At 52.0% G+C, this 24,018-nt stretch overlaps 6 protein-coding genes across 6 annotated transcripts; 3 read left to right on the top strand and 3 right to left on the bottom strand.

Annotated features, from left to right (window-relative positions):
• Window positions 1–602: 602 nt before the first annotated feature.
• On the bottom strand, window positions 603–3,265 carry TrAtP1_010948 (uncharacterized protein). The gene is made up of 3 exons (XM_014092378.2): window positions 2,977–3,265; window positions 2,753–2,920; window positions 603–2,680 (listed from the first exon to the last, which is right to left on the bottom strand). Exons 1-3 carry the CDS (start codon window positions 3,068–3,070, stop codon window positions 762–764), a joined length of 2,181 nt encoding a protein of 726 aa, XP_013947853.1. The 5' UTR covers window positions 3,071–3,265; the 3' UTR covers window positions 603–761.
• Window positions 3,266–3,645: 380 nt separating this feature from the next.
• Window positions 3,646–7,325, top strand: TrAtP1_010947 (uncharacterized protein; the record flags this gene model as incomplete). The annotated part of the gene is made up of 3 exons (XM_014092377.2): window positions 3,646–3,784; window positions 3,861–4,276; window positions 4,350–7,325. The coding sequence occupies 3 exons, from the start codon at window positions 3,646–3,648 to the stop codon at window positions 7,323–7,325; spliced, it is 3,531 nt and encodes a 1,176-aa protein (XP_013947852.1).
• Window positions 7,326–7,626: 301 nt separating this feature from the next.
• TrAtP1_010946 (uncharacterized protein) lies at window positions 7,627–10,832 on the bottom strand. The gene is made up of 4 exons (XM_014092376.2): window positions 10,651–10,832; window positions 10,433–10,537; window positions 9,663–10,362; window positions 7,627–9,593 (listed from the first exon to the last, which is right to left on the bottom strand). The coding sequence occupies exons 1-4, from the start codon at window positions 10,681–10,683 to the stop codon at window positions 7,879–7,881; spliced, it is 2,553 nt and encodes an 850-aa protein (XP_013947851.1). The 5' UTR covers window positions 10,684–10,832; the 3' UTR covers window positions 7,627–7,878.
• A 4,315-nt stretch (window positions 10,833–15,147) lies between these two features.
• TrAtP1_010945 (uncharacterized protein) lies at window positions 15,148–15,315 on the top strand (the record flags this gene model as incomplete). Its single annotated transcript, XM_066114915.1, has 1 exon — window positions 15,148–15,315. One exon carries the CDS (start codon window positions 15,148–15,150, stop codon window positions 15,313–15,315), a length of 168 nt encoding a protein of 55 aa, XP_065971012.1.
• Window positions 15,316–20,538: 5,223 nt separating this feature from the next.
• TrAtP1_010944 (uncharacterized protein) lies at window positions 20,539–20,874 on the bottom strand (the record flags this gene model as incomplete). The annotated part of the gene is made up of 1 exon (XM_014092375.1): window positions 20,539–20,874. One exon carries the CDS (start codon window positions 20,872–20,874, stop codon window positions 20,539–20,541), a length of 336 nt encoding a protein of 111 aa, XP_013947850.1.
• Window positions 20,875–23,510: 2,636 nt separating this feature from the next.
• Window positions 23,511–24,009, top strand: TrAtP1_010943 (uncharacterized protein; the record flags this gene model as incomplete). Its single annotated transcript, XM_066114914.1, has 2 exons — window positions 23,511–23,669; window positions 23,779–24,009. The coding sequence occupies 2 exons, from the start codon at window positions 23,511–23,513 to the stop codon at window positions 24,007–24,009; spliced, it is 390 nt and encodes a 129-aa protein (XP_065971011.1).
• Window positions 24,010–24,018: the final 9 nt, after the last annotated feature.

Here is a 24,018-nt window from a genome sequence, read left to right as displayed (position 1 = left end):
CTGCTACAGTGGTACTAGTTGGTCGGAGCACAGATGTATGCAAAGCATTTCCGAGATGAGTGTGTAGCGCCAGTTCGGCAGTCCATTTGCCGTGGCAAGTATAGACTCTACTTTACATACCTGCTATCTCATAGTAGGTTTATCTTCGCAGGATCAAGAAGCCGTAGTATTTAAAAACGATTACACAGCGCTCGCATTTACTCAACACACAAGTCGAGCAGAAACAAATAAAAGAGATACAGGTATATCAAATCAATACTGATAATAGTAAAAATAGCAAGCCGATTAGCCTTTCAATACGCAATCAATAGACGCAAATGCCCCTCCTTGGGCCGCACTGGACGGCCGGCGTCTAGAACAAAGTAGCACCACCGCATTCTTGGCTCTGCCATCCTATCAAGTCTCTTCATCTCTGGATATACACGCGTTCGCAAGCAGCAGATGAACCTCTTACAAACGTCAAGTCGCAATATCAAAACCGCTTACGAGTACATACATGACATAGGTAACATGACATGAACACGCACATGCTCTCTCCAACCAAGCTGCGCTCTGCTGGCAGCAGATATTGGTCTTCCCAGAGTGCACCATTCTGCCAAGAGCAACAAACCACTCCGTGTGTATCATATATAGCAATAATAGTAGTAGCAGTAGTAGTACATGTGGTCATTTCCAGAAAAGACAATCAAAATCTCCTCCTGCTGACCGGCACCGAATGACCATCCCACCACTCCCCTCTTCATTTATCTACCATTGACTCTTTACCCATCAAATCCATCTTCCCGCCAGTCTCCATGGCCTCCGCCGCTTGCCGCTCCTCCACCTACTCCCCCTCCACCAGCAGCTGCTCCCGCCGCCGCCGCCGCCGCTGACGAGCCGAAATTGCTGGCGTGACTCTCCAAGTCTGCCGTGCCCAGCCAGTACAGCGAGAAGAAGACCAATATGTGCAGCGCCACGCAGTAGGCGGCAAACAAGTTCCTGCTTGTCCGCGACGCTAGAACCATGCGCGTGATTGAATAGACCACCCTCTCTGGAAGGCTCATGCGTCGGTACGCTCTGGCCGACTCTCGGCCGCGGAACGCTGCAAACGGCGATATGCTGGACTCGTACGCTTTTTGGTAGCGGTTCAGCTCCATGCCGGGATTTCCTGTCCCACCGATGGTGACTGTCGACGGGTTGGGGTTCGTCGCGTAGGCAGATGACGAAGATGTCGTGGCCCCTCCTCGGCTGTAGGTTGAGACATACCTTGTCTTCTCGTAAAGATTCAAGTTGTCTTTCTGCAGGGCGGCCACTTCATGTCGTAGCTGCTGAACCGCCCGGTGGTTTTCGGAGAGCTCCTGCTCCAGCTGAGCGTTCCTCTTCTTGAAGCGATCTCTCTGCGCCATCACCATCGGGAGAATACCTGATCCTCCTCCCATCGGTTCACGCTCGCCGGGTGCTGTCCGAGGGTCTATTCCACTAATGATGGATGACGTGGGTGATATTCTCCCTCCCTTACGTCCTTGGGCGCGAGTGATGTAGGTGCCAGCAACAGATGCGCCAGATGGGAAAGCGTTTGCCCCTTCTGCCTGGAGATTTTCCAGGTCACTCTCGAGCTTCTCATTCAATTTCTGCGCCTTCTCTAGCTCTGCATTGGTTCTGGAAAGATCTTCCTGGAGATCTTCTAGTCGGCGCTGCAAGTCTTGATGCGAGACCCGGAGAATCGTAAGCTCATCGTTGAGTTTCTTATTTCGCGCCAACAAGAGTTTCTCCAATGTATCGCCCTTGCCAGTGACCCCTTCGATTTCGTGTGGCACCTCGTCGTCATCGCCAGTTGAGAACTCAATGCTCTTGAGAACCTCCAGCTCCTGCTTCACCTCCTCGTAGTCACCCCATTTGTCCACCTTTTCTTTGAGGGACTCTTTCTCCTCCTTCAACAGGACCACTTCACGCTCTACGGATCGCAACTTGCTATCGAGATCGCGTTTGAACCCTTCCTTCTCTACCCTCGCTGCGTCCAGCTTGCGGATGAGAGAAGAGTTCTCCGAGCGCATTCGCATGTATCCAGGATCATCCTCCAGGGATGAATTCTGAGATTGTCTCGACGACTTGGTCTGGGCCAGCTCGAGTCTCATCTGCTCATTCCGTGCTTCAACTTCAGCTAGCCTGGAACTCGTCCGCTCGAGATCCACATGAAGCATTTCAAGCTCCGCATTCAAGGCTTGGCTGCGCTGACCATCTTGTTCTTCGCTGTTAGCTTTCCCCAGTCGCTGATTGACTTCGTAGTTGGCCTTCAATTCGCTTAGCAGGCGGTCCTGATTCGCAACCTTCTCTTCGAGCGTCTTTTCTTTGGCCTCCCAATTGTCCTTCTTCTCATCCAGCACAGCGGTCCATGATGTTTCCACCTCTTTTACCTTGGCCTCCAAGTTGTCCTCAAGTCCTTTGCGGGCAGCGCGTTCGTCTTGGAGCCTGGATTCTGATTCTTCGAGCTGCGTCGTAAGCTTTGAGACGCTCTTTTGGAGGTGCTTATTTTCTTCGGTAACTTTCGGTAGCGTATCTTCGGACACCAGCATCGAATCAACCGAGGCTTCCAGTAAAGGATATGGATCGGGGGCCTCAGACAGCGAAGTATATGCCTTGAGAAATGCCGAGTTCACCGATTTAGAATGATTCGTTAGGAGATCGATAAAGGTTTGGTATGCTGCAGCCACCCAATGTCAGCTTGTTAGTCTTGTTTTGGCTGCGAGGAATCGTTGGCCAGAAAAGAATGCACCTTTGAGAAGCCCTTTGATCTCCGCCAGTTTTGTAGCATCATCTGATTTTCTGAAATCCTTGGTCTTTTGCGCCAGTTCCTTGCGCTGCACCGTCGAGTCTCGCTGGTAGGTCACAATCTCCGACGCCGTATTGTCCAGATTGGATACCAGCGTTGTCAGGTCAACATCTATGCGATATGGTCAGAGGATTCAATTGCACGAATACCCGGCATGCTCTACATACTCCTCCACGCTGAGATGGCGTGAGAGAACTTGTTTCCTCCGACGGCATCGGGGCCGCTGCTCTGCGCCACAGCCCCTTCTGTATCGTTCGACATGGTTGTTGAGCTCCTGTGGTGTGTGTTTTTCGCCGCTGCGGAAGAGAGAGGGTCGGTCAGGGAAGCATTGAAATGTCGACTTCGTAGTTATTCAGAGAGCAAAAGGCGCAGGTCCAATGGTTGAATGCTCCTGGTTGGCGGATAGCCAGCGTGCTTGTCGGTTGTGAAACGAGTTGACGTAGCCAAAGTCGCATCGGCACAAGGCGACGCAAGCTCCCAAGTTCCAGGTGCCGATGCCCCGTAGTTCCAGCGTGTCCTAGTGCTGAACAACCAGCCACAGGGGCCACCAGCAGCGCCCCACCTCAGCCTCGCCCGCAACAGCTCGCAGCTCTCAAGGTATTAGCGCTAGGCGAAAGGCTGGGGCATTCGTCACCTTAGACACGAGCACTCCGAGGCTTCCCCTCCAACTCGCCTCTCCAACTCGCTGCTCTTGCTGCGAGCGCGGATACTTCGCCTCAAGCCGTCGTCCCGGAAAAAAGCCATGAGCCCGGTGTTCAGATGACATCACCAGAAGGAGACACGCTGTCATGACATCCAATGGCCCGGGTGGAGGGGCATCATCACCATCTCCCGCAATGGCCTCGCCAACCGTTACTGTGCAGCCCGTGGACCGGTCAGAGGGGCCGTTTGTGCTGCAGCCATGGATAGAGTCAGTGCCTCTCTCAGCAGATGGTGCTGAGGGCGATATCAAGATCAACTGCGTCGAGTATTTCGGTTCGTGCGCTCTTTGTTTCCACCTCCAACCACTTATACCATTTGCTAACTGAGCCTTGCTCTCCTCGATATGCAGACGGCAATCTCTACGTCGGCACTTCTGCCGCTGAGCTCCTTCACTTCGTTAGCATCCCTCCAGATCCCTCCGACCCGTCCGGACGACCGGTGTTCATTCCAGCCTCCAGGCTCTCCCCGGCATTCGCTGAAAACACCCCAGCTCGGCCTGGGGTGCAACAAATCCTGCTACTACCTCGCGTCGGCAAGGCATGTATATTATGCAACGGAACGGTCACCTTTTACTCTCTCCCAGAGTTGAGCCCTGTCTTTGGAACGAAGCAGGTCAAGAACTGCGGCTGGATCGGTGGCGTTGACTTGAACGAAGAGGGACTTGGTGATGGAGCTACAAACACAGGCGAGACGGTCACGGCTCTTCTTTCTCTCAATAGGCGAATCCAGGTTGTTAGAATTGACGAAGATGTGCGCGCTGTCAAGGTATGATTCAGTGCCTGCCATGCTCAAGCAAGGCTTTCCTCGCTATCAAGACTCGCCACTTACACATCTCCAGAATATCGATTTTGCCGGCAGCACTCTTTCTGTGCGACGAGATTCTATAGCATGTGTTGCAGACTCAAAGACCTACGCTCTTCTCGACGTGGACCGACAGCTAAAGATTCCTCTCATGAACATGTCATCCTTGGAAGAAAATCCTAATGCTGCCGAATTTGGCCATGTGCAAGACATTGCCAAGGGCGCAAGCAGCGGCCGAAGTGCCTCAAGAAGCCGAGCACAGCCCAGAAGCAGTTCAAAAGGCCATAACCGAAGTGCTAGCCTGGGAACTACAGGCCCGTCTAGAAACTCGCCAGCTCCCAGTTCTCGAGGAACAAGCCCAATGCCGCCTGCTTCACAGACGCTTTCTCATCCGGGACAGCCTTCGAGCCCTCGACCTCCCGAGGAGCATAGTTCTACTCCACCGCCCGGCGACAAACCGCTACCACCGCCCCCTCCTTCAGCTAGCCCAGCTCCACAGGTTGTGACAGTCTTTCTAAAGCCACATATTGCCTCGCCAACCCCAGAAGAGTTCCTTCTAGTCATGGGTACTACTCCTTCTGAACCTGGTGTTGGCATGTTTGTAAATCTTGATGGCGATCCTACTCGGCCAACAATCACATTCGATAAATACCCCGAGCAAGTCGTGGTTGACGGCAGTTCATCAGATGCTGGCTCATCCGAAGACGCGGACGGCTATGTGTTTGCCTCCATGACAAAAGATGTCCAGGGTGTCCCTCGCAGCGGGGTAGAGATTCAAAGTTGGAGTGCCGGTAATGAAGCACATCCCGAAAAGCAATGGTTAGAGGCAGATGATCCTGGCCTGAGCGGGACATACGGAATCCGTGCTCTTACAAACAGCCAGGAGACCCAGTCCGACGAGGTTGTTGAGAAACTCAGCATGAGAAAATTCATGCCATTTCCCAGCTCAGCTGAATCTTCCGCTCCAAAATCGCCGACGTTAAAGCCCTCGAGCTCTCGGACTACTCTCTCAATCGAACAGCTATCAAAGGAGAGGGAACTTTTCGAGCGTGACGCTGATTCACAAGACGGAGAGCCACTTCCAGAGGGGTGGGAAGCTGCACGAACTACAGAAGGAGAGGAATTCGCCCGCCGCCTTGCGAAATCCAAGACGCGTGTTGCTGTATGGCGTGGCAATCGGATCTGGTGGGCTGTGCGGAATCCTCTTATTGTCCAACTCGATAAGCGATTAGAAGCTGCTCGCCAGGCAGCATACAGTGACAAGAAAGACATTGATAAACGCGCAATTATTATGGTTTTATCAGCTATTCGCGATCGTGAGCCAAAGACAGAGCTCGAATTTACTTCGTTTGGCTATATACAACAAAAAGCTGGAGTCATCCTTTTGATCAATCTCCTTCTCTCGGCGCCAGACACGGAATTCTCAGACGAGGAGTTGAATGCGTTACAAGAAGTTCTAGTCGAAAGTAAACTTGATCCCCGGGTTGTCCTTTCCCTAATTCCAGGCGTTCGAAATGAAATTATTGAAGGTCGTCGAGGTATTTGGGTTTATGGCGGTGTCAAAGAATCTCCCGAAGCTTTCCTGGCAAATCCGGCATTCCAAACGCTATCTCAAGAAGGCATTAGAGGCCTTCCGCTCAAAACTCTGCATTTCCTGAGACGCTATCTACATGCTTGGAGAAAATTAAAGGGCTTTGGAAGCGTATTAGTCGAGGCCGAAGTGTTTCGAACGGTAGACGCAGCATTACTACTTGTTCTACTAGAGCTTGATAGGCACTCACCCAAAGGTTTAGGAAAGGGGGGTGCCGTCCGGGCAGAGATAGGTGCTCTCGTGGACGGCGGCATAGACTGCTTGGATCGAGCTGTCAGCCTCCTCGAATCATATCACAGATTCTTTGCTCTGAGTCGATTATATCACAGCCGCAAAATGTCGGCCGATGTTTTGGCGACTTGGAAGCGCGTCCTCGAAGGAGAGGAAGATGACGCCCAAGAGTTGGTTGACGGTGAGCAAAGAATACGGGATTACCTCGCCAAGATTAGCAACCAAGAGCTTGTTCAAGAGTACGGCCTGTGGTTAGCCAACAGAAATCCAAGACTTGGCGTGCAAGTATTCGCCGAAGACAAGAGTAAAGCACCCAAATTTGAGCCTACCAAAGCAGTAGAGCTGCTGCGTGCCGAAGCTCCAGGCGCGGTTAGATACTACTTGGAACATTTGGTGTTCGACAAAGGGTACGAAGCATATGTTAACGAGCTTATTTCCTACTATCTGGAGATTGTCATGGACGATCTCAAATCTGACGAGAGCCGGGACCGTGTCCTAGCCGCATATGATGCCTACAGAGCTCTTCAAAATCCTAAACCAACGTATAGGCATTTCTTGACTGAAAATGCCCCTGAAAACGACGAGGTCTGGCAAAGCCGCCTTCGACTACTTCAACTCCTCGGCGGCCCTCACGAGTACGACGTTGCCGCGATTAGAGATCGCACCGACAAGTTATCAGGCGACCTGCTCGTCCCCGAGGCCATCATCCTCGCCGGCCGAGAACGCAAGCACGAAGAGGCTTTGCGTCTCCTGGTCCACAAACTCGGCGACTACGATACCGCCCTGTCGTACTGCCTCCGCGGCGGCGCAACCATCTACTCTCCCGTGCAAGGGCGCCGCGACAGCGTTCCCGAAATCGAACAGCAGCGTCGCCTCTTCCAGGTCGTCTTCCGGGAATTCCTCGCCATTGATGACGTGAGCGACCGCGTCGAGCAGACCAGCGCTCTTCTCGACCGCTTCGGCGGATGGTTCGAAGTCGACGACGTGCTAGCCCTCATCCCAGACCGATGGTCCGTCGACATTGTTGCCGGGTTCCTCGTCGGGGCTATGCGGAAACTGGTGCAGGAGAAGAATGAAGCCATGATGAAGAGAGCTCTAAGTGGCACGGAGAATTTGAGAGTGAGTTACGATTTGGTTGTCAAGATTGGGGAGAAGGGACCCAGGATTGAGGAGGCGCCAAGTCAGGAGTAGAGTGAGCGTTTGCGAAATAAAAAAGGAGGCATTTTTGTCCCAGTCTTGGGGAAGAGCGATATGTATTGGCGTTGTTTTGGGGGGGAGATGTGAGGTCTTTTCTTTTTTTGAATAACTGCTTCGAATAGAGTTTATGTATGTATGTAACGAAATAATACCACGTCCACGACGATGCGATTCTGCCTTTTGTGAATCAAATTCAGCTTTACTACCAGCACGAGAATTCAAGTTGGCCAAAACTCAGTCACATTTACACACAATCAACACATCCAATGAAAAAAAAAAAAAAAAAAAAAAAAAAAAAAAAAAAAAAAAGACACCGAGTATGCATTGGGCGAATATGAATTGAATGCCATCTACTTTCCACCGCAAACGCCCTAACACTGGCTTACGCATATAGACGGACGGCGTGCATATAAACTGCTCCTTCTTGTCTGCAAGGAGCCATAAACATCAACTGGATATACGACGCTAAAAGTGCGCTCTACAGTCGGACCGTAGTCCGGAATAATGTAATACACATAAAGAAACAATCATCTCATCGTCCTCCGCGTCAGTTTTCCTCATCATCAGCTTCTTCCACTGTAACAGCCCTGCTCTTTCCCTTGTCGGATGGGTCTTCTTCTGTGTGAGCCGCCTCGCTCTGCTCAAGCTCCAAGATACTCGGCTCTCTTTTGAGATCAGCCTCGGGTGCAGATTCTTGAGCATTATTGCTACTACTACTTTCAGGCACATTCTCGCCTTCTGTCGGCGGAGCAGCCTGTGTGCTGGCTTGGCTCGCCGTGTCTCCTTGATCCAGTCGAGATCCGTTTCCGAAAAGCTGATTGGACCCGCCCCAGTTTGGCAGCATTGGGCTAGGTGACACCACGGGAGGGTGATCTGACGAAATTACAGGAGTCGGCGGTTGATCTCCTCGTGTTCTCGCAGCATTAGAAGCAGGAGCGGGAAACGGCGAAGACTCAGCTGGCGCAGTTTCTTGACTATGCGGCACCGTCGGCGTTGGCTGTACTGAAATTGATGCAGCCTGGCTTCCGTTTGCAAGGTCTCCAGTGTGAGGCACGCCAGTAGTTTGAGGTGGGAACTGCGGCGCAGTCTGAGCATTGTCTAGCCTCTGTAGAGGCGTCAAGGACCATCCAGGAGGCAGCACCAGTCCTTCTGGCAACTCAGAGCTACCAGCAGGGATTGCTGTCGTGGAGGGGCCAGCTCCGTGTCGAGTCATCAATGGGCTGTTCATTCTTGGTGGCATGCCCGGAAAAGGAGGGGGGAATGGTGGCAAACCACCAAGCTGAGGTACCGGCATGGGCAGCGGTGGCAGGCCTACCGGGACTCCAGTTGGTGGATAGTAGGGTACAGGATATTGGTTCAGGCCATTCTGTGCGGCGTCCTGTGGCTGCAGCCGTCTCTGGCGAAGCCGCTGAATCTCAGTATTGAGCATGTTGGCGATTTGCAGTTCGTGCTGTGTACTTTGTAAAGTCTGCAATTCGCGTTGCAGCATCTGCTCTGCCTGCTGTAAAAGATTTCCGACCTGCTGTAAATTGTCACCCGACGGAGGTAACTGAGACTGGTTCTGAGAGGCTGTCGTAGCTGCGTTTGGTTCCTGATCACCAGCAATTTGCGGCATGCCAAACTCTTGAGCGAGCTGCCGAACTTGCTGGTCATTAGCTCCAAATCCAACTCTTATAGGACCAAGAGTAAAGACGCGGGGCTGTCCGCCACCTCGTCCCCCTTGAGGATGATGATGCGCATGTTGCCCGTCGCCATGTACATGGTTATCATTGTTTCCATTGTCGTTTTCGTTTCCGCGTTGATTCTGGCCTCGTTGCGGTGCCTGGCCAAACTGTATTCTGAGACCAGCTTGACGACGGCCATTACGAGGCCGTGGTTGTTCGCCCGTGACTGGGCTTCTACATGTCGGGCACACCTGCTGCCGTTCCAGCCAGCTTCTGAGGCAGCCAAGATGTAGAATGTGGCCGCATGGAAGTTTCTTGGGGCGTATACGATCGACAACACCTACATTCTCTGCAGGGTCCCAGAAACGCATTTCTTCGCGGCAAATGATGCATGTATTTTCTTGTGCGAGATCTTGCACAGTAGCATCTGCGTATTTGTTCATCTCTTGAATAGCCCGTCTGTAGCGGAGAAGCGCGTTGAGCCTCTTCAAGAAGTCTCTCGTCGTCATGAACAAGTCTCGCATGATATGAATCGGGAGACCATAGAACATGAGAAGCATCAAGAAGAAGGAGATGTAAATTCCCAGCTTGGCAAAGTCTAGTGATGCAAGTTAGAAAATCTGTAGTTATATACACCACTTCGGGGGAAAGGGGGGGCTTCTCTTACCAGTGAGCAAGTCCAGCCAAAGAATCAGTTCACCCTTTGCCGACCAGCCGGGCACTTCAATGTCCATTTCGTCAATCTCATCAGGATTGGGCAAGGGTTCTTCATTCTCCGGGGCTGGCTCTCCAGCTGCCGCAGCTGCTTCGCGTTGACGAATCATCTCATCCCTCTGCCTGCTGATCTCGGCCTTTCGCTCCGCCAAAAGCTTGCGAGTCTGCAGGTCGAGGATGCGCTGCTCCGTGATTGATACCAAGTAGCGGAATCCCGTTCTCATAGAGTTGGTGGCGAGGATGGCAAACTCAAACAGAAACATGACCATCATATTGGGCCTAGCCTGCTGAATGACCGTGAGGACCGTATATCGAAGTATCCAGATATCGTAGATGAAACTGGCCGCAAGGGAGATGCTGAGTCGCAGGTGGAAGAGTCGAGGATTCGTAGGGGGTTGCTGCTCGAGGAAGTCTACACGGCCATCTCCAATCCAGCCCCAGACCTTGCCCGTGACCAGAGCCGTGAACATGACGAGGAACCAGGCCCCAATCTCCTCTCGAAAGATTGTCATGGCCAGACATGTCTCGGTGATAGCAAACCATGCTCGCTCGGTAAGTTGTTCGACCTCGATCGCGCGCAGCGTGCCAAAGCATATCTGCGTCAAGGCATAGATGAAGCTAGTGTACAAGAACAATGTGAAATTGACCAAAACCTATAACAACAACGTCAACTGTTTAGGTCCCACCGTGGCAAATAGACAGAGGAGGAGAGATGCCGCGTACCAGCAGACAGAAGTTACTCTGCGCAAGATACACCATAGCCGAGTAGAAGTTGGCCCGCTGGTGAAATGCCGAGAGAACGACTGCACCCGCCAGGGCAGTCGACACCTAAAAATAGCCAATCTGTGAGCATCATGTATATCAAACATAGACCGAGAGTCCAATGCCGCGCAGCCTGATTGGAGGAGAGCTCGACACCAAGCCTGAAGATGGCGACCTACCCCGGCGTACCAGCCCAGCCGCAGTTTAAACATTGCGAACCAAAGACTTGACTTGGAATGATGAAGAAGGCGGATTTGCAGATTCTACATTTCCATCATTCGAGCTGGCAATCGCTCTCGCTGTATCGGGAGAAGGCGAAATGGGCTCGAATGGCTGATTAACAATTGCAACGGTATGCTTTGATGCCACGTTATTGATAAGGAGGTGAGTGAGGTAAGCTCAGTGACCAGTGACGCATTAGCAGCACGTGACTGAGCTGTCAAGCTCGGCACGTTCCGCGGCTTAGCCGATTTGATGCTGAAGCCCGCGCTTAGCTTATCGTGGCTTCTCCCGCGTGCATGGAACGTGTAGAGAGCATTTGATCGCCATTCAGCGAGTAAGAGTGAGGCAAATTGAGCTGGCTTTTTATATATATGACTTGGTTTGTTTTATTGTTTGAGTTGTGAATGATACAGACCAGCTCCGTATTGGCAGTTGGGACAATGTGCATAATTTCACTGCCTCGACGCTCTTGCTCATTCTTGAAAGGACCTCAACAACAACTCAGATATTGTTCTCTCTCGCCAAATTGCAATCAATAAACCATGCAAAATTATATCCCATAATCGAATTGAAGAAAAGCTTAACACATATCAGCCAATCGACGGCTAGTTCCGCAAACTGCCTTGCTCGTTGTAAAACGGCTAGTGTGATTGATGCAAGAGGTTTAGTACGACATTTGCTCACCGTTTCGACCAGGACTCGTGCAGAAAAAAGACGGTATAAATACGACCTAGGCAATCAGTTTTATCCTTACAAATCATGCTACGCCTTCATATTTCACCCTTCTCCATGCTAAAAATCTTCCCTCTCAAAAGACAACCTTGCTCCGTTGTGAAGAACTCATCTATGCTGTTCAGTCGTTGCTCTAAGCGCGGCAAGTGATGAAATCCTCACACATGGCCCGTTTCCTAAACACATACAGTAGCCACTACATGTCTGTGCCTTGTACGTATATGTCTACCGCCATACATTTTGAATTACAGCCATCATCGCCATCAACTTACAGACAGGTATCCTAAAATGAGACCCCCATAGCAACCCTATCGCAATAAAGATTCCCCTCCGGCGCAAAAAAAAAAACTCCAAATAAGCATTCACTTACAAAGCTGCTACTACTATTCACCATTTCTCTCTTTTTTTCCCTAAATCGAAACACACATGCTTTTACACCCTGCATCTCCCCATACTCCTTCCCGTTCGCCAAGCAAAATCCCATCCCGAAATATACATTTTTGTTTACTTTCCAGCAAGCAAGTGAGAAACAAGGGAAAAAAATAATCAATGGGACAAAAAAATCCCCCCCAGAAACCCTGTACATCTCATCATCATCATCAGTTCGCAAGGTTTCATCTTCCGAAGTTCCGAACTCCTCTCTCCCCATGTAAATGGCCCCCCTTTTCTCCAAGGGAGAGAGCATAAAGGCCACGCGGCAGCCCTGTCACCAGATCACCGTTTTTGTTCCAGGGGGGGAGGGGGTGAAGGAGAAAAAAAGTTACTCTCTTATCACGATGAGAATTTCCACCATGACAGGGTTCACTGCTTGTATCCGATAGAATACCACAGCACAAAAGAAACAAGGGCAGCAAGAGTTACTGGTCACAACACAGGGGGTTCTCTCTTTCCCGTCCCAATAAACCCCCTCCTCGCTCTTGGTCTCCATTCCCAGTTTTTCTCTCGCAAAGCCACGTACTGTATAGATCGAAAAGGGAATCCTGTCCTCCCTCTTCCCTCTGGTAACAGTATCTCCGTAACGGCAATCTCCACATTTGGTTCCATGTACTACCGGTATTTCGTACAAAGGGGAAACCGAGCTGTAGTCACCAAGAGCTCGGTTCGCCCCTCTAGGCGCCGTTACAAAGAGAAACGGCCCGAGTACCAAAAGAGCACGGAGATTTTGTCTCTGATAAAATTGCGCATGTCTGAGAATGAGGTATACAGCGGGTAAGACAACAAAGACATTGAACTCTTGAATGAATGACGTGAGTTGAAGCAGTAGATTGGTTACATTTACAGCGGAAATAAACATTACGAGTAAGTGTCACAGCATAGCTTTACTTCCGCTCTCTAGTTCCGTGGAAATATAACAAGTTCACCAATCACAACAAGAAAAGAAGAATAAAAAGTTCACTCTCTATCCAAAACACAGTGTACAGAGCGGTGAGTACTAACGACAACAGTAGTGTCTTTACACCCACAATCCACTTGCTTTTAACCACAGATCCAGCGATCGACACTCACACAAGGCCGGGAAAAAAAACCTATGACGAAATCTAATCTCAAAATGAGGAAAAACAAAATCCATGACAGAAAGATTCACAAACAAAACACTCAAAATCAGATCATCAGGGGCCGAAACATTGATTTGCACCCCCAATCTCCCCGTTCAAAACTGTGGAGGTGAGGAGAGAGCAAAAAACAGATAGACAGGCAGAAATAACAGTGTATACACGAAATACCAGTTTAGCCTATCGCTCGCTACAATATGCCGGGCGGGATTGAACAGGCTGCGTCACAAGTCTCGACGTTCCGTTCTCAACTGAGACATACAGCCCATATTTGTTCTTGGCCCCCTCAAAAGGCAGGCCAACTAGGTAGGCCTAGCTGGCACTTTTAAGCCGAGGCGACATCGTGGGCCCCCCCGTTCAAAGTAATGCCATGCCATGCCATGCCATGCGAAATGTGCCTTGTCGTGTCTACAAGTGAGATAGATCCGCGTTGCATGCAGAGAGCTTGGATAATAGGCAGGGCTAGTGTCTCAATGGGCACATTCGTATGTACAAGTAGACGCGGAAGGGGTTCCGCCATCGCACCACATCATACAATCAGACTACGACAACCGACTCCATACGTGAATTTGGCACGGATCATCCGTTGGCATCAAAGGGGGGGAAGGGGAGGCCCTTCCGCAGCCTGTTGTTTGTTCCTCGGCAAGTGTCTTGTACTAGATATAAGAGTTTCGTACAGTACTTGTACATCCATTCGCCGGTGTGGTTGGTAAGACGATTGCAAAAAACCCACTGGTCAGGCCAAACTGGAGAAAGCTACCTAGCCTGGCATCGACGGAGTTTGGTACCAGACCACTTTATCGCCTTGGAGTCTTTTCTCCAGACTTCCCTTACTCCGGCATTATCCACAGAATAAGGCATGGGCAAGGGGGTTAACCAAACAAACACACAGGGATGTTGCCGCTAGTTTCTAATGGTTCTAAGAGTATCTCCGAAAGGAAATTTCTTCAGAAACCAATAATGTAGACAAAAAGGTGTTTCTGCTCCGAGATAGGAGAAAGAGACATACCGTGGAGGCCAAAGATTAGGAAACTCATCTCCCCACTTGTCAACAGGATTCTGCAAAGAAAACACAACCTATTTTCCCAGTAACAGAGGGAGAGTTATGAAAATGAGGCTCGGCAGATCGGATACGTGGCTGTCATGTATGTACAAACATGCACAAAAAAAAAGCCCGTACGGTAAGGCTATCTTAGTGCCCAGAAGGAGGGAAAAAACGCCTAGGTGTGGAGCTCGTACCTGCGGACGCTGTATATGTACGAGTGCCCTACGGTGAAAGGAAGTTTGGCGATATGCAAGAATATGGGGGGGGGGCTATTGAGTCAAGAAATGTCTTCACAACCACTAGTCATTGGCCGAATCGAATCCCCCAGCTTATATAAGTCAACAGGGGGGCGTGTCGCTCAATTGCCTGAAAGAGAGAACAATTCAAGAGCACCCTACTTGTATTTCGGATGGAGCAGATGCCGGCCAAGGATTGCGACGCCGGCAGCAAATCGGTCACTTTTTTTTTTTCTTCCCTCCATCCCAGGATGCTACGGTACGACATTGACGACAGGCACCATAAAAAAACAAAGCCCGATCATCATGATGAACGAGGAGAGGGATGGGGATGGGCAGAGACAAACCCACCGGCCCGTTCCCTTAGCCCAGAAACACACACCACGGCGACCCTTGACCTGCTGAAGGATAAGACGGAGCGGCCATTGAAAAGAGACACGGCAGGACGGGCCAGCGATTGGGTGCCGCGGCATGGTCGCTGATTTGTGTCATCTCTTTGTTGTGTCTGTGGAACAAAGGCAGCAAGATGCAGCACCGTAGTATTGCTCGGCCTGTGCGACCGAGCTGCTGCCGCCTGCGCTCCGGACTCCAGACATGTCCCGTACAGGAGTACATGTTGCATGTCGGCGGGCCAATGTCCAATGTAGGTTGATATAGAGAGGTCTGCGCTGCTCTGCTGTAAGTGCCTGCAAGTGCCTAGACATGCATGCCAACGCACTTGGCGCATCCAGAGCAAATAGTGCAATGTGCTATTGGTGCGTGGTGGGTGGTGAGAGGCAGTGCGATGCTCAATCGGGCGTCTCTGCCGTTGTATTGGATGGCGATGAGCTGCACAAGGTGCATATTCGATCCAAATAGGAAATCCAGCATGACGGCATCCCCCATATCATGATGCCTGAGAGACCGGACCGTCGACAAATCGTCGTACGAGTGCGACGGTGTCTTTTGAGGACACGGCCCAGACAGGTCGAGGCCAAGATTCTCGCCCCTCCGCTGTTGCAACGACTCCAAATGGACAAGATGCGGGAAACATATCGCATAGGCCTACAGAAGTAGTACCGCGAGTATAGCTGCTGCAGTACTTGGTGGTGGTGGTGAGAGGCATGTCCAGTCCATACTGTACTGTACAATACCGCATACAGACCCTGATTGGTGTATGCGCCTCAACGTGCGTGCATCTTCCCCCCAACGTGCCGTCGCATTCGTTCGGCCCCTTTCGCGCTCTCCGATCGGTCCTGTCCATCACCAAGATGTGTCGGCAAGATAGGGCCCCCAAAGTGATGCATAACGCGCATCAAACCATTGGCAAAGAAGCGCCAGGAAAAGAAGCGAATATTATCCGGTTCCTATTCGCCTCTCCCCATCCCGATTGCCTCGATTCGGATTGCTGCCCCCCCCGAGTCATATCGCGAATTCAAGCCCCTTCCGGTCAAGCGCCCTCGCTCGCGCCTCTGGCCATCGCTCTCTGGGAAATCGCGGGCGGAAGCGAGCGCCTAGGCACGACTAAACCAGATGCCAGCATGGGCAGGGCATGGAGCGGTCCTGTAGCACGACCAGCTGTAGATTCGCATTCGTTCGGGGTCCAGGTTCACCTCACTGACCGGCTCGACAACCACACGTGGCCGTGCTGATTCCAAAATGCTTGGCCGCGTCGCTTCGAGAGCGCCACGCCCATCATCTCCACTCTCTGTTTTACCCTTACAGTACACTCTCAAACCTTGAGCCAAAGAAACGATATCCACTGCAAAAAGAGGCTGTACAGCAACGTCAACCCGTCATTGACAAGCGGCATGCCCGTAGAAGCGGCTCTTATCCACCAGCAATGACGAGTATACAATCTAACCGGTAGTGCCAAAGTTAATTGCAGACAGGTTGCCGATTTGGTGCTTTCGTAAGAGCTCTGCTTTGCGCCGAGTGTAAGACTTCGGGGAGGCGTCAACGCCAAGCAAGCCATGAGGCTCTCCAAAGACTCGGGACAAGCAACACGCATGCCTGGATCAAACAACTGCCTCAGCACGCGCCCTCCCGCCAGCCAGCCCCTTTATTTTGCGTCTGGAGGTGATGAGGCCTTCTCCCTGTATGGAATGCTGGCGTTGAGGCCGTCTTGCTGGGCACGAATCGCTCAGCAACCGGGGGACCGTCCTCACAGGCAATTCGCCTGCCCTACGAGGCGTCCCCCTCCCCTTCACACCCCCTGGCCACGATCCCCGGCAACATCTCCACGCTAATATAAGAGTGGTCGCCGACCACTATGTTAGCCGAACGCCACAATTCCCCGTAGTTAAGCGTTGGTGCTAGTCGGGAGACGGACCCGAGCGCAGAGAGCCTAGCGGATGTCAGAAGCACATCCCTGGCTGGATATCACGCCGATTGCCGTCTGAGCATGTCTCGCCAGCCGCGCTAGACAAGATGGCCCCCAAAGGACTAGACGCTGCAAAAATAGATGCGCTCCAAGCTTCTGTTGGTGAGCGGCGCATGAATTTGCAATGTTTTGCGCTGAAACGCCCCCGCCCGAGACTTGAATAGACGTCCTCTGTCCAAAGGGAGCGAGCGGGGGGCAAATGCCACTCGTCCAATACAGACAGGCATCTGAAGGAATAGCCAGCGATCATCCCGCCCAGCCTAATGCTGTAAGTGCGAGCTCGCCAAAGGCTGCTTAGCGATGCGACTTTCTCCGCGGTAGCACCTGTCATCCGTACGTCAGATAACCTTTCTTTGTGCTTGATGAAGCTTGACCACTTACATCACATAACCAAAGAGCCAAATCGCCCGTTTTCCTTTTCAGACAGCATGTACTGCATGAAGAAATGCTAATAACCTCGCAACAGCATGTAACTTAAAAAGGCCAGCTGGGTATTCCAGCACAGATGTTGGGTTGCATCGGGCCACTCCTAACAAGCACACTTGTTCACACACAAGCGGAAATCGAGTGTCAAGGGTATCGGAGTGCCAGGGGTGACCCTCGAAAAGGTTGGCTTTGCGAACGTAACGTAAATCTTTTTACAATGGCCTATACTTGTACATACTTGTGCATACTCGTACTGTACTTGAGATATGTTCCGTGCTCCGTACGGAGTCGGGCACGTTTCTGCGCTGCGTGAGCCTCCGAGTGAGGGCTGCAAAGAGGAACAGTAAGCATGGCTGCATCTCCATGTGCTATCTCGATTTGCACCACATCTCAAGCCGTGAGGCCTCGAATCCAATCCCTTTGCTAGCATCAGCCTAAAGCAAACCCCCCTCAAGCCTAATGCATAAACCAAAAAGGCTTCCTAGAGTCAGGTGGGAGCCCTAGATTTCGGCTCTCCGCCACAAGCCCTACGAAGCTAAGCGTTTCCAGCCGGCTGGGACGGATAGGCGCCGCCTCGAGACATTCGTTTCTCTCTGATCACGACCTACCGGCAGATTGGGACGCCTCGCTTTACATGGACCAGTCTCGAACGAGAGCTTACGGCGCTTTGAACGCTTGTTTGCTAGTTCGACAGGGCGAGATTAGGAATGTATGCATAGTACAAGCCTCTTTAGCTCTCTTGATTTTGGCTTCTCCGCTGCGCTGTCCACACAAGCCGTGCCGACCCTGGAACTCGCCTTAGCCGTGCCACGGCTTAGAGGGTGGGTGTATGTAGTTCCAGCCTTGTTACCAGGGCTCAACTTAGGAACGAGAAGCAAAGACAGCACCAGCCGTTCCTGTGCAATGTGCTGTCCATGCCATGCCACCTCCCGAGTTCGACTGCAGTGAGCACTTAATTGCGCGAGCTAGACCACGCACTTAGGACAGCAACTCGGCTACAAGATCTGCCTCACTGTTATATCTGCCGCTGCAAGGGAAAGATGCACTCCTGTGTTAGCGGGGCTTGCTAGTCATGATGATGCTGCAAGTTGTCTTGGAGCACTCTATAACTCATGTGCCCATGTTGTTGATGCAGTTAGCGGTTCGTACTTTGTTGGCCCTTTCCAAGAGGTTGTCTCGTAAACTTAAAAGTTGTGCTGGCAGAATCAACGCCAAGCATTCCGTTTTCATGGACAGCTACAAGTAGTTTATCGACGCCAGCGCCTTTCCCAGCCCGCTGTCGCCGTCTGGCATTGTCCTATTGCCATTTTTGGCTCGCCATCACCCGTCTTTTGCTTTCCTCCTTCTTCAGCTTCTCGTGGTTATCTGGAATGAGGGCAGGGATGCTAGCAGGACCCCCCCTCCAAAATTACCGGGTTTGCGTGGCGTGGCGGTCTGCCGGTGGCTTTCGACGTCAGGCTTGAAACCTAGGATGCATCTGGATTAGCTGAGGGAGCTCTCCCGTAGCTCTGGATTTGGCCACCACCGGTGGCTTGAAAGTATCCTGAAAGAGCAATTTGGAGCATATGGCCAATAGCTGGTCAATGCAGAGCCGCCGGTGGCCGTCAAGCAAAATATGGCGCAACGCCATTGAGGGGTTCCGCCGCCGTGGTAGAGCAAATTGGTAGCCGCCCTTGCGTCTCCGTAGTGTCTCATACAGAGGACTAACACATGCTCCTCTGAGCACACAAGCCCAGTGCCGGAAATCTCCACTCTTCACATGCCTGTGACGAGTAGCCCTGCGAAAACATCGTGGGGTTGGGAACGAAAATACGGACTGGCCAATCAGAGGCCAGGGTAAGGATCATGGCATAATGAGCTCTCCAGACAACCCAAAACGAGTCAAATCAAATCTCATCTCATCCATGCGATGCAGCTGCTGGTCGCTGCGCTTCAGCCCAACATCTGGCATATTCGAGCACCAAAAAAACACTAATTTCGCTCTCCTGATAGTTTTTAGCTGTGATTGCTGGAGGGCAAAGGGGGCGCAGAAAAGCGGTGCAAAGTCGATCGGTGACTGGTGACTGGTGCTAGCTCACAGTAGTGAAGCGCATGAACCTGTGTATGCACTAACTACTGTAGTCGACGATCAGGATCACGATCCCAACGTGGGCATGCAATCTATCGGTAACTTTGCAGGCGTGTGCAAGCGGTAGTGGCGGTGTGGCTGACTGGCTGTATCGACATCTCTCATATACAGCACGAGAATCTTTGCCATGGCTGTACAGTATGTTGCTACGGGCAGCAACCCGTGTCCGATCACGAAAAGGATGCTGCAGGGCTTCCTTCTTTCCTTCTTCCTTTGGCCCTGGAATCGCTGGTGACTTGCTGTCGATCTCATCATGGTCCTTGATCCTGGCGGTTAGTCAGCGCTCGGCGAACCGAGTGCTTGGGCTACCGGATTGCCGGGGCTGCCAGGGTGTGGGAACAGAGAATTGTGGGCTTCGGCAAAGGGAGCTTCGAAACGCCATCCATATCTGCACACCTCTTGCCAGGGAGCTGCCAAGTTGCCGCATCCCAGCGCTGCAGAACGTCCACACGCCCCCCCTCTGCGCATTGCCCTCGTCTGGATATACTTGTAGCTTGTGCTGGTACTGTAGCGTCCCGGCCGCCTCCCACTTCCCTGGCACGCACCCTGCGCCGTTCCGCGACATGCTTAACGGGAAAGATCCCTGACGGCGCCTATTTGGAGTAGTGGCAGTACAGTAGATGTTGCCAGCAATGGTCAATATATCGCGCCATGATACCGCATTCGGCAAGCCATGATGGCTTCTATCACGACGTCGAGCTATTGAGGTTCTTGATATTCATTCCAACGGCGCTATTGATTTCGTGCTTCATAGTCGGGATAAGATTATTGTTTCCGTAAATTATCGATGTGATGAGCCTCGTATCATGCATGATGGAGGCTTGCAGCAAATAATCATCACATCCCTATACAGCTCTAGAACCTTGGAGGTTTTCGCACCCCGCCGGAAGGGGCAAGGTAAGAAGCCGGAGAGAAGGCGCCAATAGCGAATAGTACCAGCAACTGATGATTGGGGGCCAAAGCCCAGCCCAACTGGGAGACCAACAAGAGAAAGAATCAACTTTGGCGCTTCAACTTTAGGGTAGCTGGCCGGAAAGTAGTCTGCTAAGACTCGTCTTTGCCTCGGCGTGGGCCTGGGATAACATTGTTGACTTGTTTGCTAGCCGAGCTACTGCATGGTTGGTAGGCAGTGTCGTGGAATGGCTGTCAAGACAATACCAATGCTAGCTGAGGTCTTGCAGCAGCGCTTGCGCAGTCCTCGACCCATGCAGTATATCACGTCTCTTCAGTTGAGCCTCTGTCACTTGGAAAGAATACGTACCCCGTATAGAGAGTATCGAGTGAATGACCACATGTTGACCCACACAGCTTGTGAGACATGTGAGTAACTAGCAGTGGCTCACGGACTTGAATGCTTGTATTTCTACAGCCTCGATTTGGGCAAGATGCCGCTTAAGCATGCCACGTTTCCCACCCCTTCGGACTGAGATGGGAGGGCAGCTTCGACTTGAGATCCGACGGGCACGTTGTGTAGGATCAACAAGAAGCGCGGAAGAGTGCGGAACGACGACGGTTGGCCGATACGATGGGGAGAAGAAGCTGCAGTAGGATTTTCCCATGTGCGCTGGACGTATCCGTAGACTCGTAGTAGGTACAGCAACAGGTCCCACTGCTGCAAAGAGAAGAGAGAGGTCCGACGAGTGGGTGTGGCGCTGCACTGCCGTCTCGTCTCGTCTCGCCTCTTTTGTCTGCGAGCCATCGGAGGATGCCTCTCTGCAGCGTCGGTTCCCCATGGAGGGCCAGAACTCTGCACGTCGCAACTGATATTCGTCCCAGGCGTGGAATTCTATTTTTACGACCTGCAAGAGACAAGACGCCTCGCGCCCCGTCTCAAGGCAGGCGACTCTTCATCGCCCAGTGACGCTCGCGCGCGCCTCGGGTCGGTACAAGACTGTGGTTAGCTGTATCCTGGATGCTCCAATTGGCGACGCAGCAAGACTGAGGCGACACAGGCGACGGTCGCCTACCTACAGTGCCGTCATACCCCAAGATCTCTAGAAGGCAGCGATGCATGCATCCCCTCGGCTGCTAGCGTTGCCGGAGTGCTACAGGCATACACTGCACTGTGGCATTGGATAACGTGTGACTAACACGGCGAAGGCCTCTGGCCAGGCTCTCTACTCAGAAAATGAGGGTCCTCATCCGCGTGGAGAATGGCTCTGAGATCGAAGACGGGGATGGCAGACTGAGTCTCGGAGGACCGTCAAGGCGGCTAGCCTCTTTTTTCCTCGCTTTCGCGCAAAAGAGAGAGGTCCAAAACAGAAGCCCTTTCGGCTAACTTGGAATGGCAAAGCGAAGCGAATAAACATGTGACCGGGTTCAACGGCGAGCTCTCATTGGCCAAAGTGCGAGATCAGGAGCACGGGCCAATCAGGCCGCTGCCCAGTACGTACCGTGAAGCTTCCGTTGCTCGTAGCTCGGCCAATCACACGGCAGCGCCGGCTCCAGTTGCCTGCTAGGGAGAATGTCTCAGAATGAAGAATCAGAAAGCCTCTCGCCCCTTGCCGCGGAGGGATTAGTGTACGAGGAGCAGGGCTGCCATCTGACGAAAGTCGCTAGAAGCACAAACTCATTTCGGGGCACAGTGATGGATGGCTCTGTATTTGATTAACGGCACTTGAGTGGCTGTCTCGCCTCTAATGGGAAAAAGCCCCGTGTTTCGTCGCCGTTTTCTGGGCGAGGCTGCCCCTGAAACAAAAACGTTCAACTTACACGACCTCAGCGTACACAGCATGTGCATTGCGGTAGACGGTGACCTCATTGAGAGGCATTCCATAGGCCGTATATCTCGCAATTGGCGGAGAATTTTTTTTCGAAAAGGGGTCTGATAAGAACCTTGAAAACACTGCCATTGATGTGGTAATGATGGGCATTGCCGGTTCCCATTCTGGAAGTGCCTGCGGCAGCGTTGTTGTCATAGGCAAGGGTGGAGACGCTCTGATGGTGGACAAATACGGAGCATGCCGGTCGCCAGGCCAGGATACAGTATGGAATAGAAGATGCCATTACGGAGGCTTCCGTATTGGTTGTGTACATCGGGATGGCTATTGCTCTCAATAGCCGGGCTCCGTAGTCTATATGTCCAGGTAGAATCAACGAATGACATCCTGGTATGCAGAAATGCTGGCAAGGATCGTAAGTATATACGATATACGAGCAGTGGCCGACAGGCATATAAAACAAAACTACTTGTATGCGAGCATTGTTTGTCCCCAAAGAGGCAGAGGTCCTACCTAGATGATACTTTCCAACGATAAAAGTACAGTGGAGGGCATGCCTGATACCTCTGTAGTAGCATTCAGCCGAGAGAGGAAATGGGAAATGCTGCAGGCCAATCACTTCGGGAAGTGGGCGCTCAAAGGCTGTTGATCGGCCATTCCGGCTTGCGCAAATACTCAATTGGGAGCGCCTTCTCTTACGCTGCAGGCTGTCAATACCCTATTGGGACGGCCCGTGACGATGTTTTTGACTCTTGGACAGTCTCGGGATATGTGTGCCCATCACTGCAACGCAACTCGCATATCGTATCAATTCGTATAAGGGTGCAGTGGCACAACGTAAGATGCCATTGAGTTGTGTAGCCACGTTGGATTATTCTCTCTCTTTTTTTTGGTTGCCTTGAATCTGTTCGCTGTATGGCTGGTTTGTTGTGAAACTAGCTGAACTGCAAATGCGACTCTGACATATGTACGTATGGCAGCCTTGTACAAGCCGCAACTGCACAAGCACTGACGCTTGAGCCAATGTTCCGAGGGTCACCCATGTCAGTGGCAGTTACAACTATGCACAGTACTCCTTCACCAGTATTGTATTGCTGAGCGAGGGCTTCGGAGGCGGGCATGATATTACAGAGTAGGTAGTAGCAGTAGGGTGACATGCTGCCCAATATACTCGGTACAAGCGTCGACCTTGAGTGCGTATTCGGGCATCCTGTGATGCGAATATTGTTCAGGAGGAGAAGCTTATGCCGAGCACGTGTATGCCTGTAGAAGGCACAGCAATATTTCTTCTTCCCTTCCTTTTTCAGCCTCAAACAGGCATGGGACAGAGAAAACATGCATGGTGGTTGGCAATTTGGCAGTGCATGCTTGTACAGTACGAAATACAGCAAGCATGTACGGAGCAGCATTCTTTGTACAGGGTCGAGCATTTGGTGGGGCTCCGCAGAGACGAAAGACGTCGGGAGGATGCGATCGCACTGATTACCGCATTCGATCAGAAGGCGATACGTATCCCTGAGCCGCGAAGAATGAAGAGGGACGGCACATGAAGCTCCAATAGGCGCTCACAGGCAGGGGGGACTCAACCACGGCCAGATGCCAGGGTGAGATAGAGATGACAGCCCAGGGCGTGGCCTCGTGGACAGAGATTGCGGATGGCACGCCGTGTGGCCGGGACCCTGACGAGATTGGCGTGCCGGCAAGATGGGCCTTGGACGGGACTGAGGATGAACGTCAGGGATTCAGCCAAAGTAGGGAGAAGGGTGGTGAGGGGGTGCGAGTATCGCGGCCACGTCGTTGGAGCCGATAGCTGCACGCCCGCCGCCTAAGCCGACTCCCCTCTTGGTCCGCTAACCTCATCTCGTACATGTCTGTACGTACAGTACTGCAAGAAGGCGACAGCACAAGAGCATGCTGTAGGTCTAGCTTTTTGCTCAGCCCTACAGCGCAACGCTTGTTGCAGCAAAGCCAGAAGCCCGTTTGGCTGCACTTTCCGGATAGGGTTTCCTGGCGGCAGCGCCGGCGAAGGGGCTTCAGGACGAAGTGCCGTGTTAGACGCAGCCACAATACCGATTGAGGGCGAAGCGACGCAGGCCGAAGCCACTCTAATCTAAATGCAGTTC

This window comes from Trichoderma atroviride, chromosome 6 (assembly GCF_020647795.1).
Source record: "Trichoderma atroviride chromosome 6, complete sequence".
NCBI classification, from domain to species: domain Eukaryota; kingdom Fungi; phylum Ascomycota; class Sordariomycetes; order Hypocreales; family Hypocreaceae; genus Trichoderma; species Trichoderma atroviride.
The sequence above is the reverse complement of the archived record's forward strand: the minus strand, read 5'-3'. Positions and strand labels throughout refer to the sequence as shown.

What these genes read in the sequence shown, in the direction of transcription:
- TrAtP1_010946 (XM_014092376.2), bottom strand. Translation starts at nt 10,683, where the DNA reads ATGTTTAAACTGCGGCTGGGCTGGTACGCCGGG. An exon ending in GGCTGGGCTGGTACGCCGGG is followed by an intron (nt 10,538 to 10,650) that starts GTAGGTCGCCAT and finishes GGCTATTTTTAG; the next exon opens with GTGTCGACTGCCCTGGCGGG. An exon ending in TTGGCTGGACTTGCTCACTG is followed by an intron (nt 9,594 to 9,662) that starts GTAAGAGAAGCC and finishes TTGCATCACTAG; the next exon opens with ACTTTGCCAAGCTGGGAATT.
- TrAtP1_010948 (XM_014092378.2), bottom strand. Translation starts at nt 3,070, where the DNA reads ATGTCGAACGATACAGAAGGGGCTGTGGCGCAGAGCAGCGGCCCCGAT. An exon ending in CGCCATCTCAGCGTGGAGGA is followed by an intron (nt 2,921 to 2,976) that starts GTATGTAGAGCA and finishes CATATCGCATAG; the next exon opens with ATGTTGACCTGACAACGCTG. An exon ending in GATCAAAGGGCTTCTCAAAG is followed by an intron (nt 2,681 to 2,752) that starts GTGCATTCTTTT and finishes GGGTGGCTGCAG; the next exon opens with CATACCAAACCTTTATCGAT.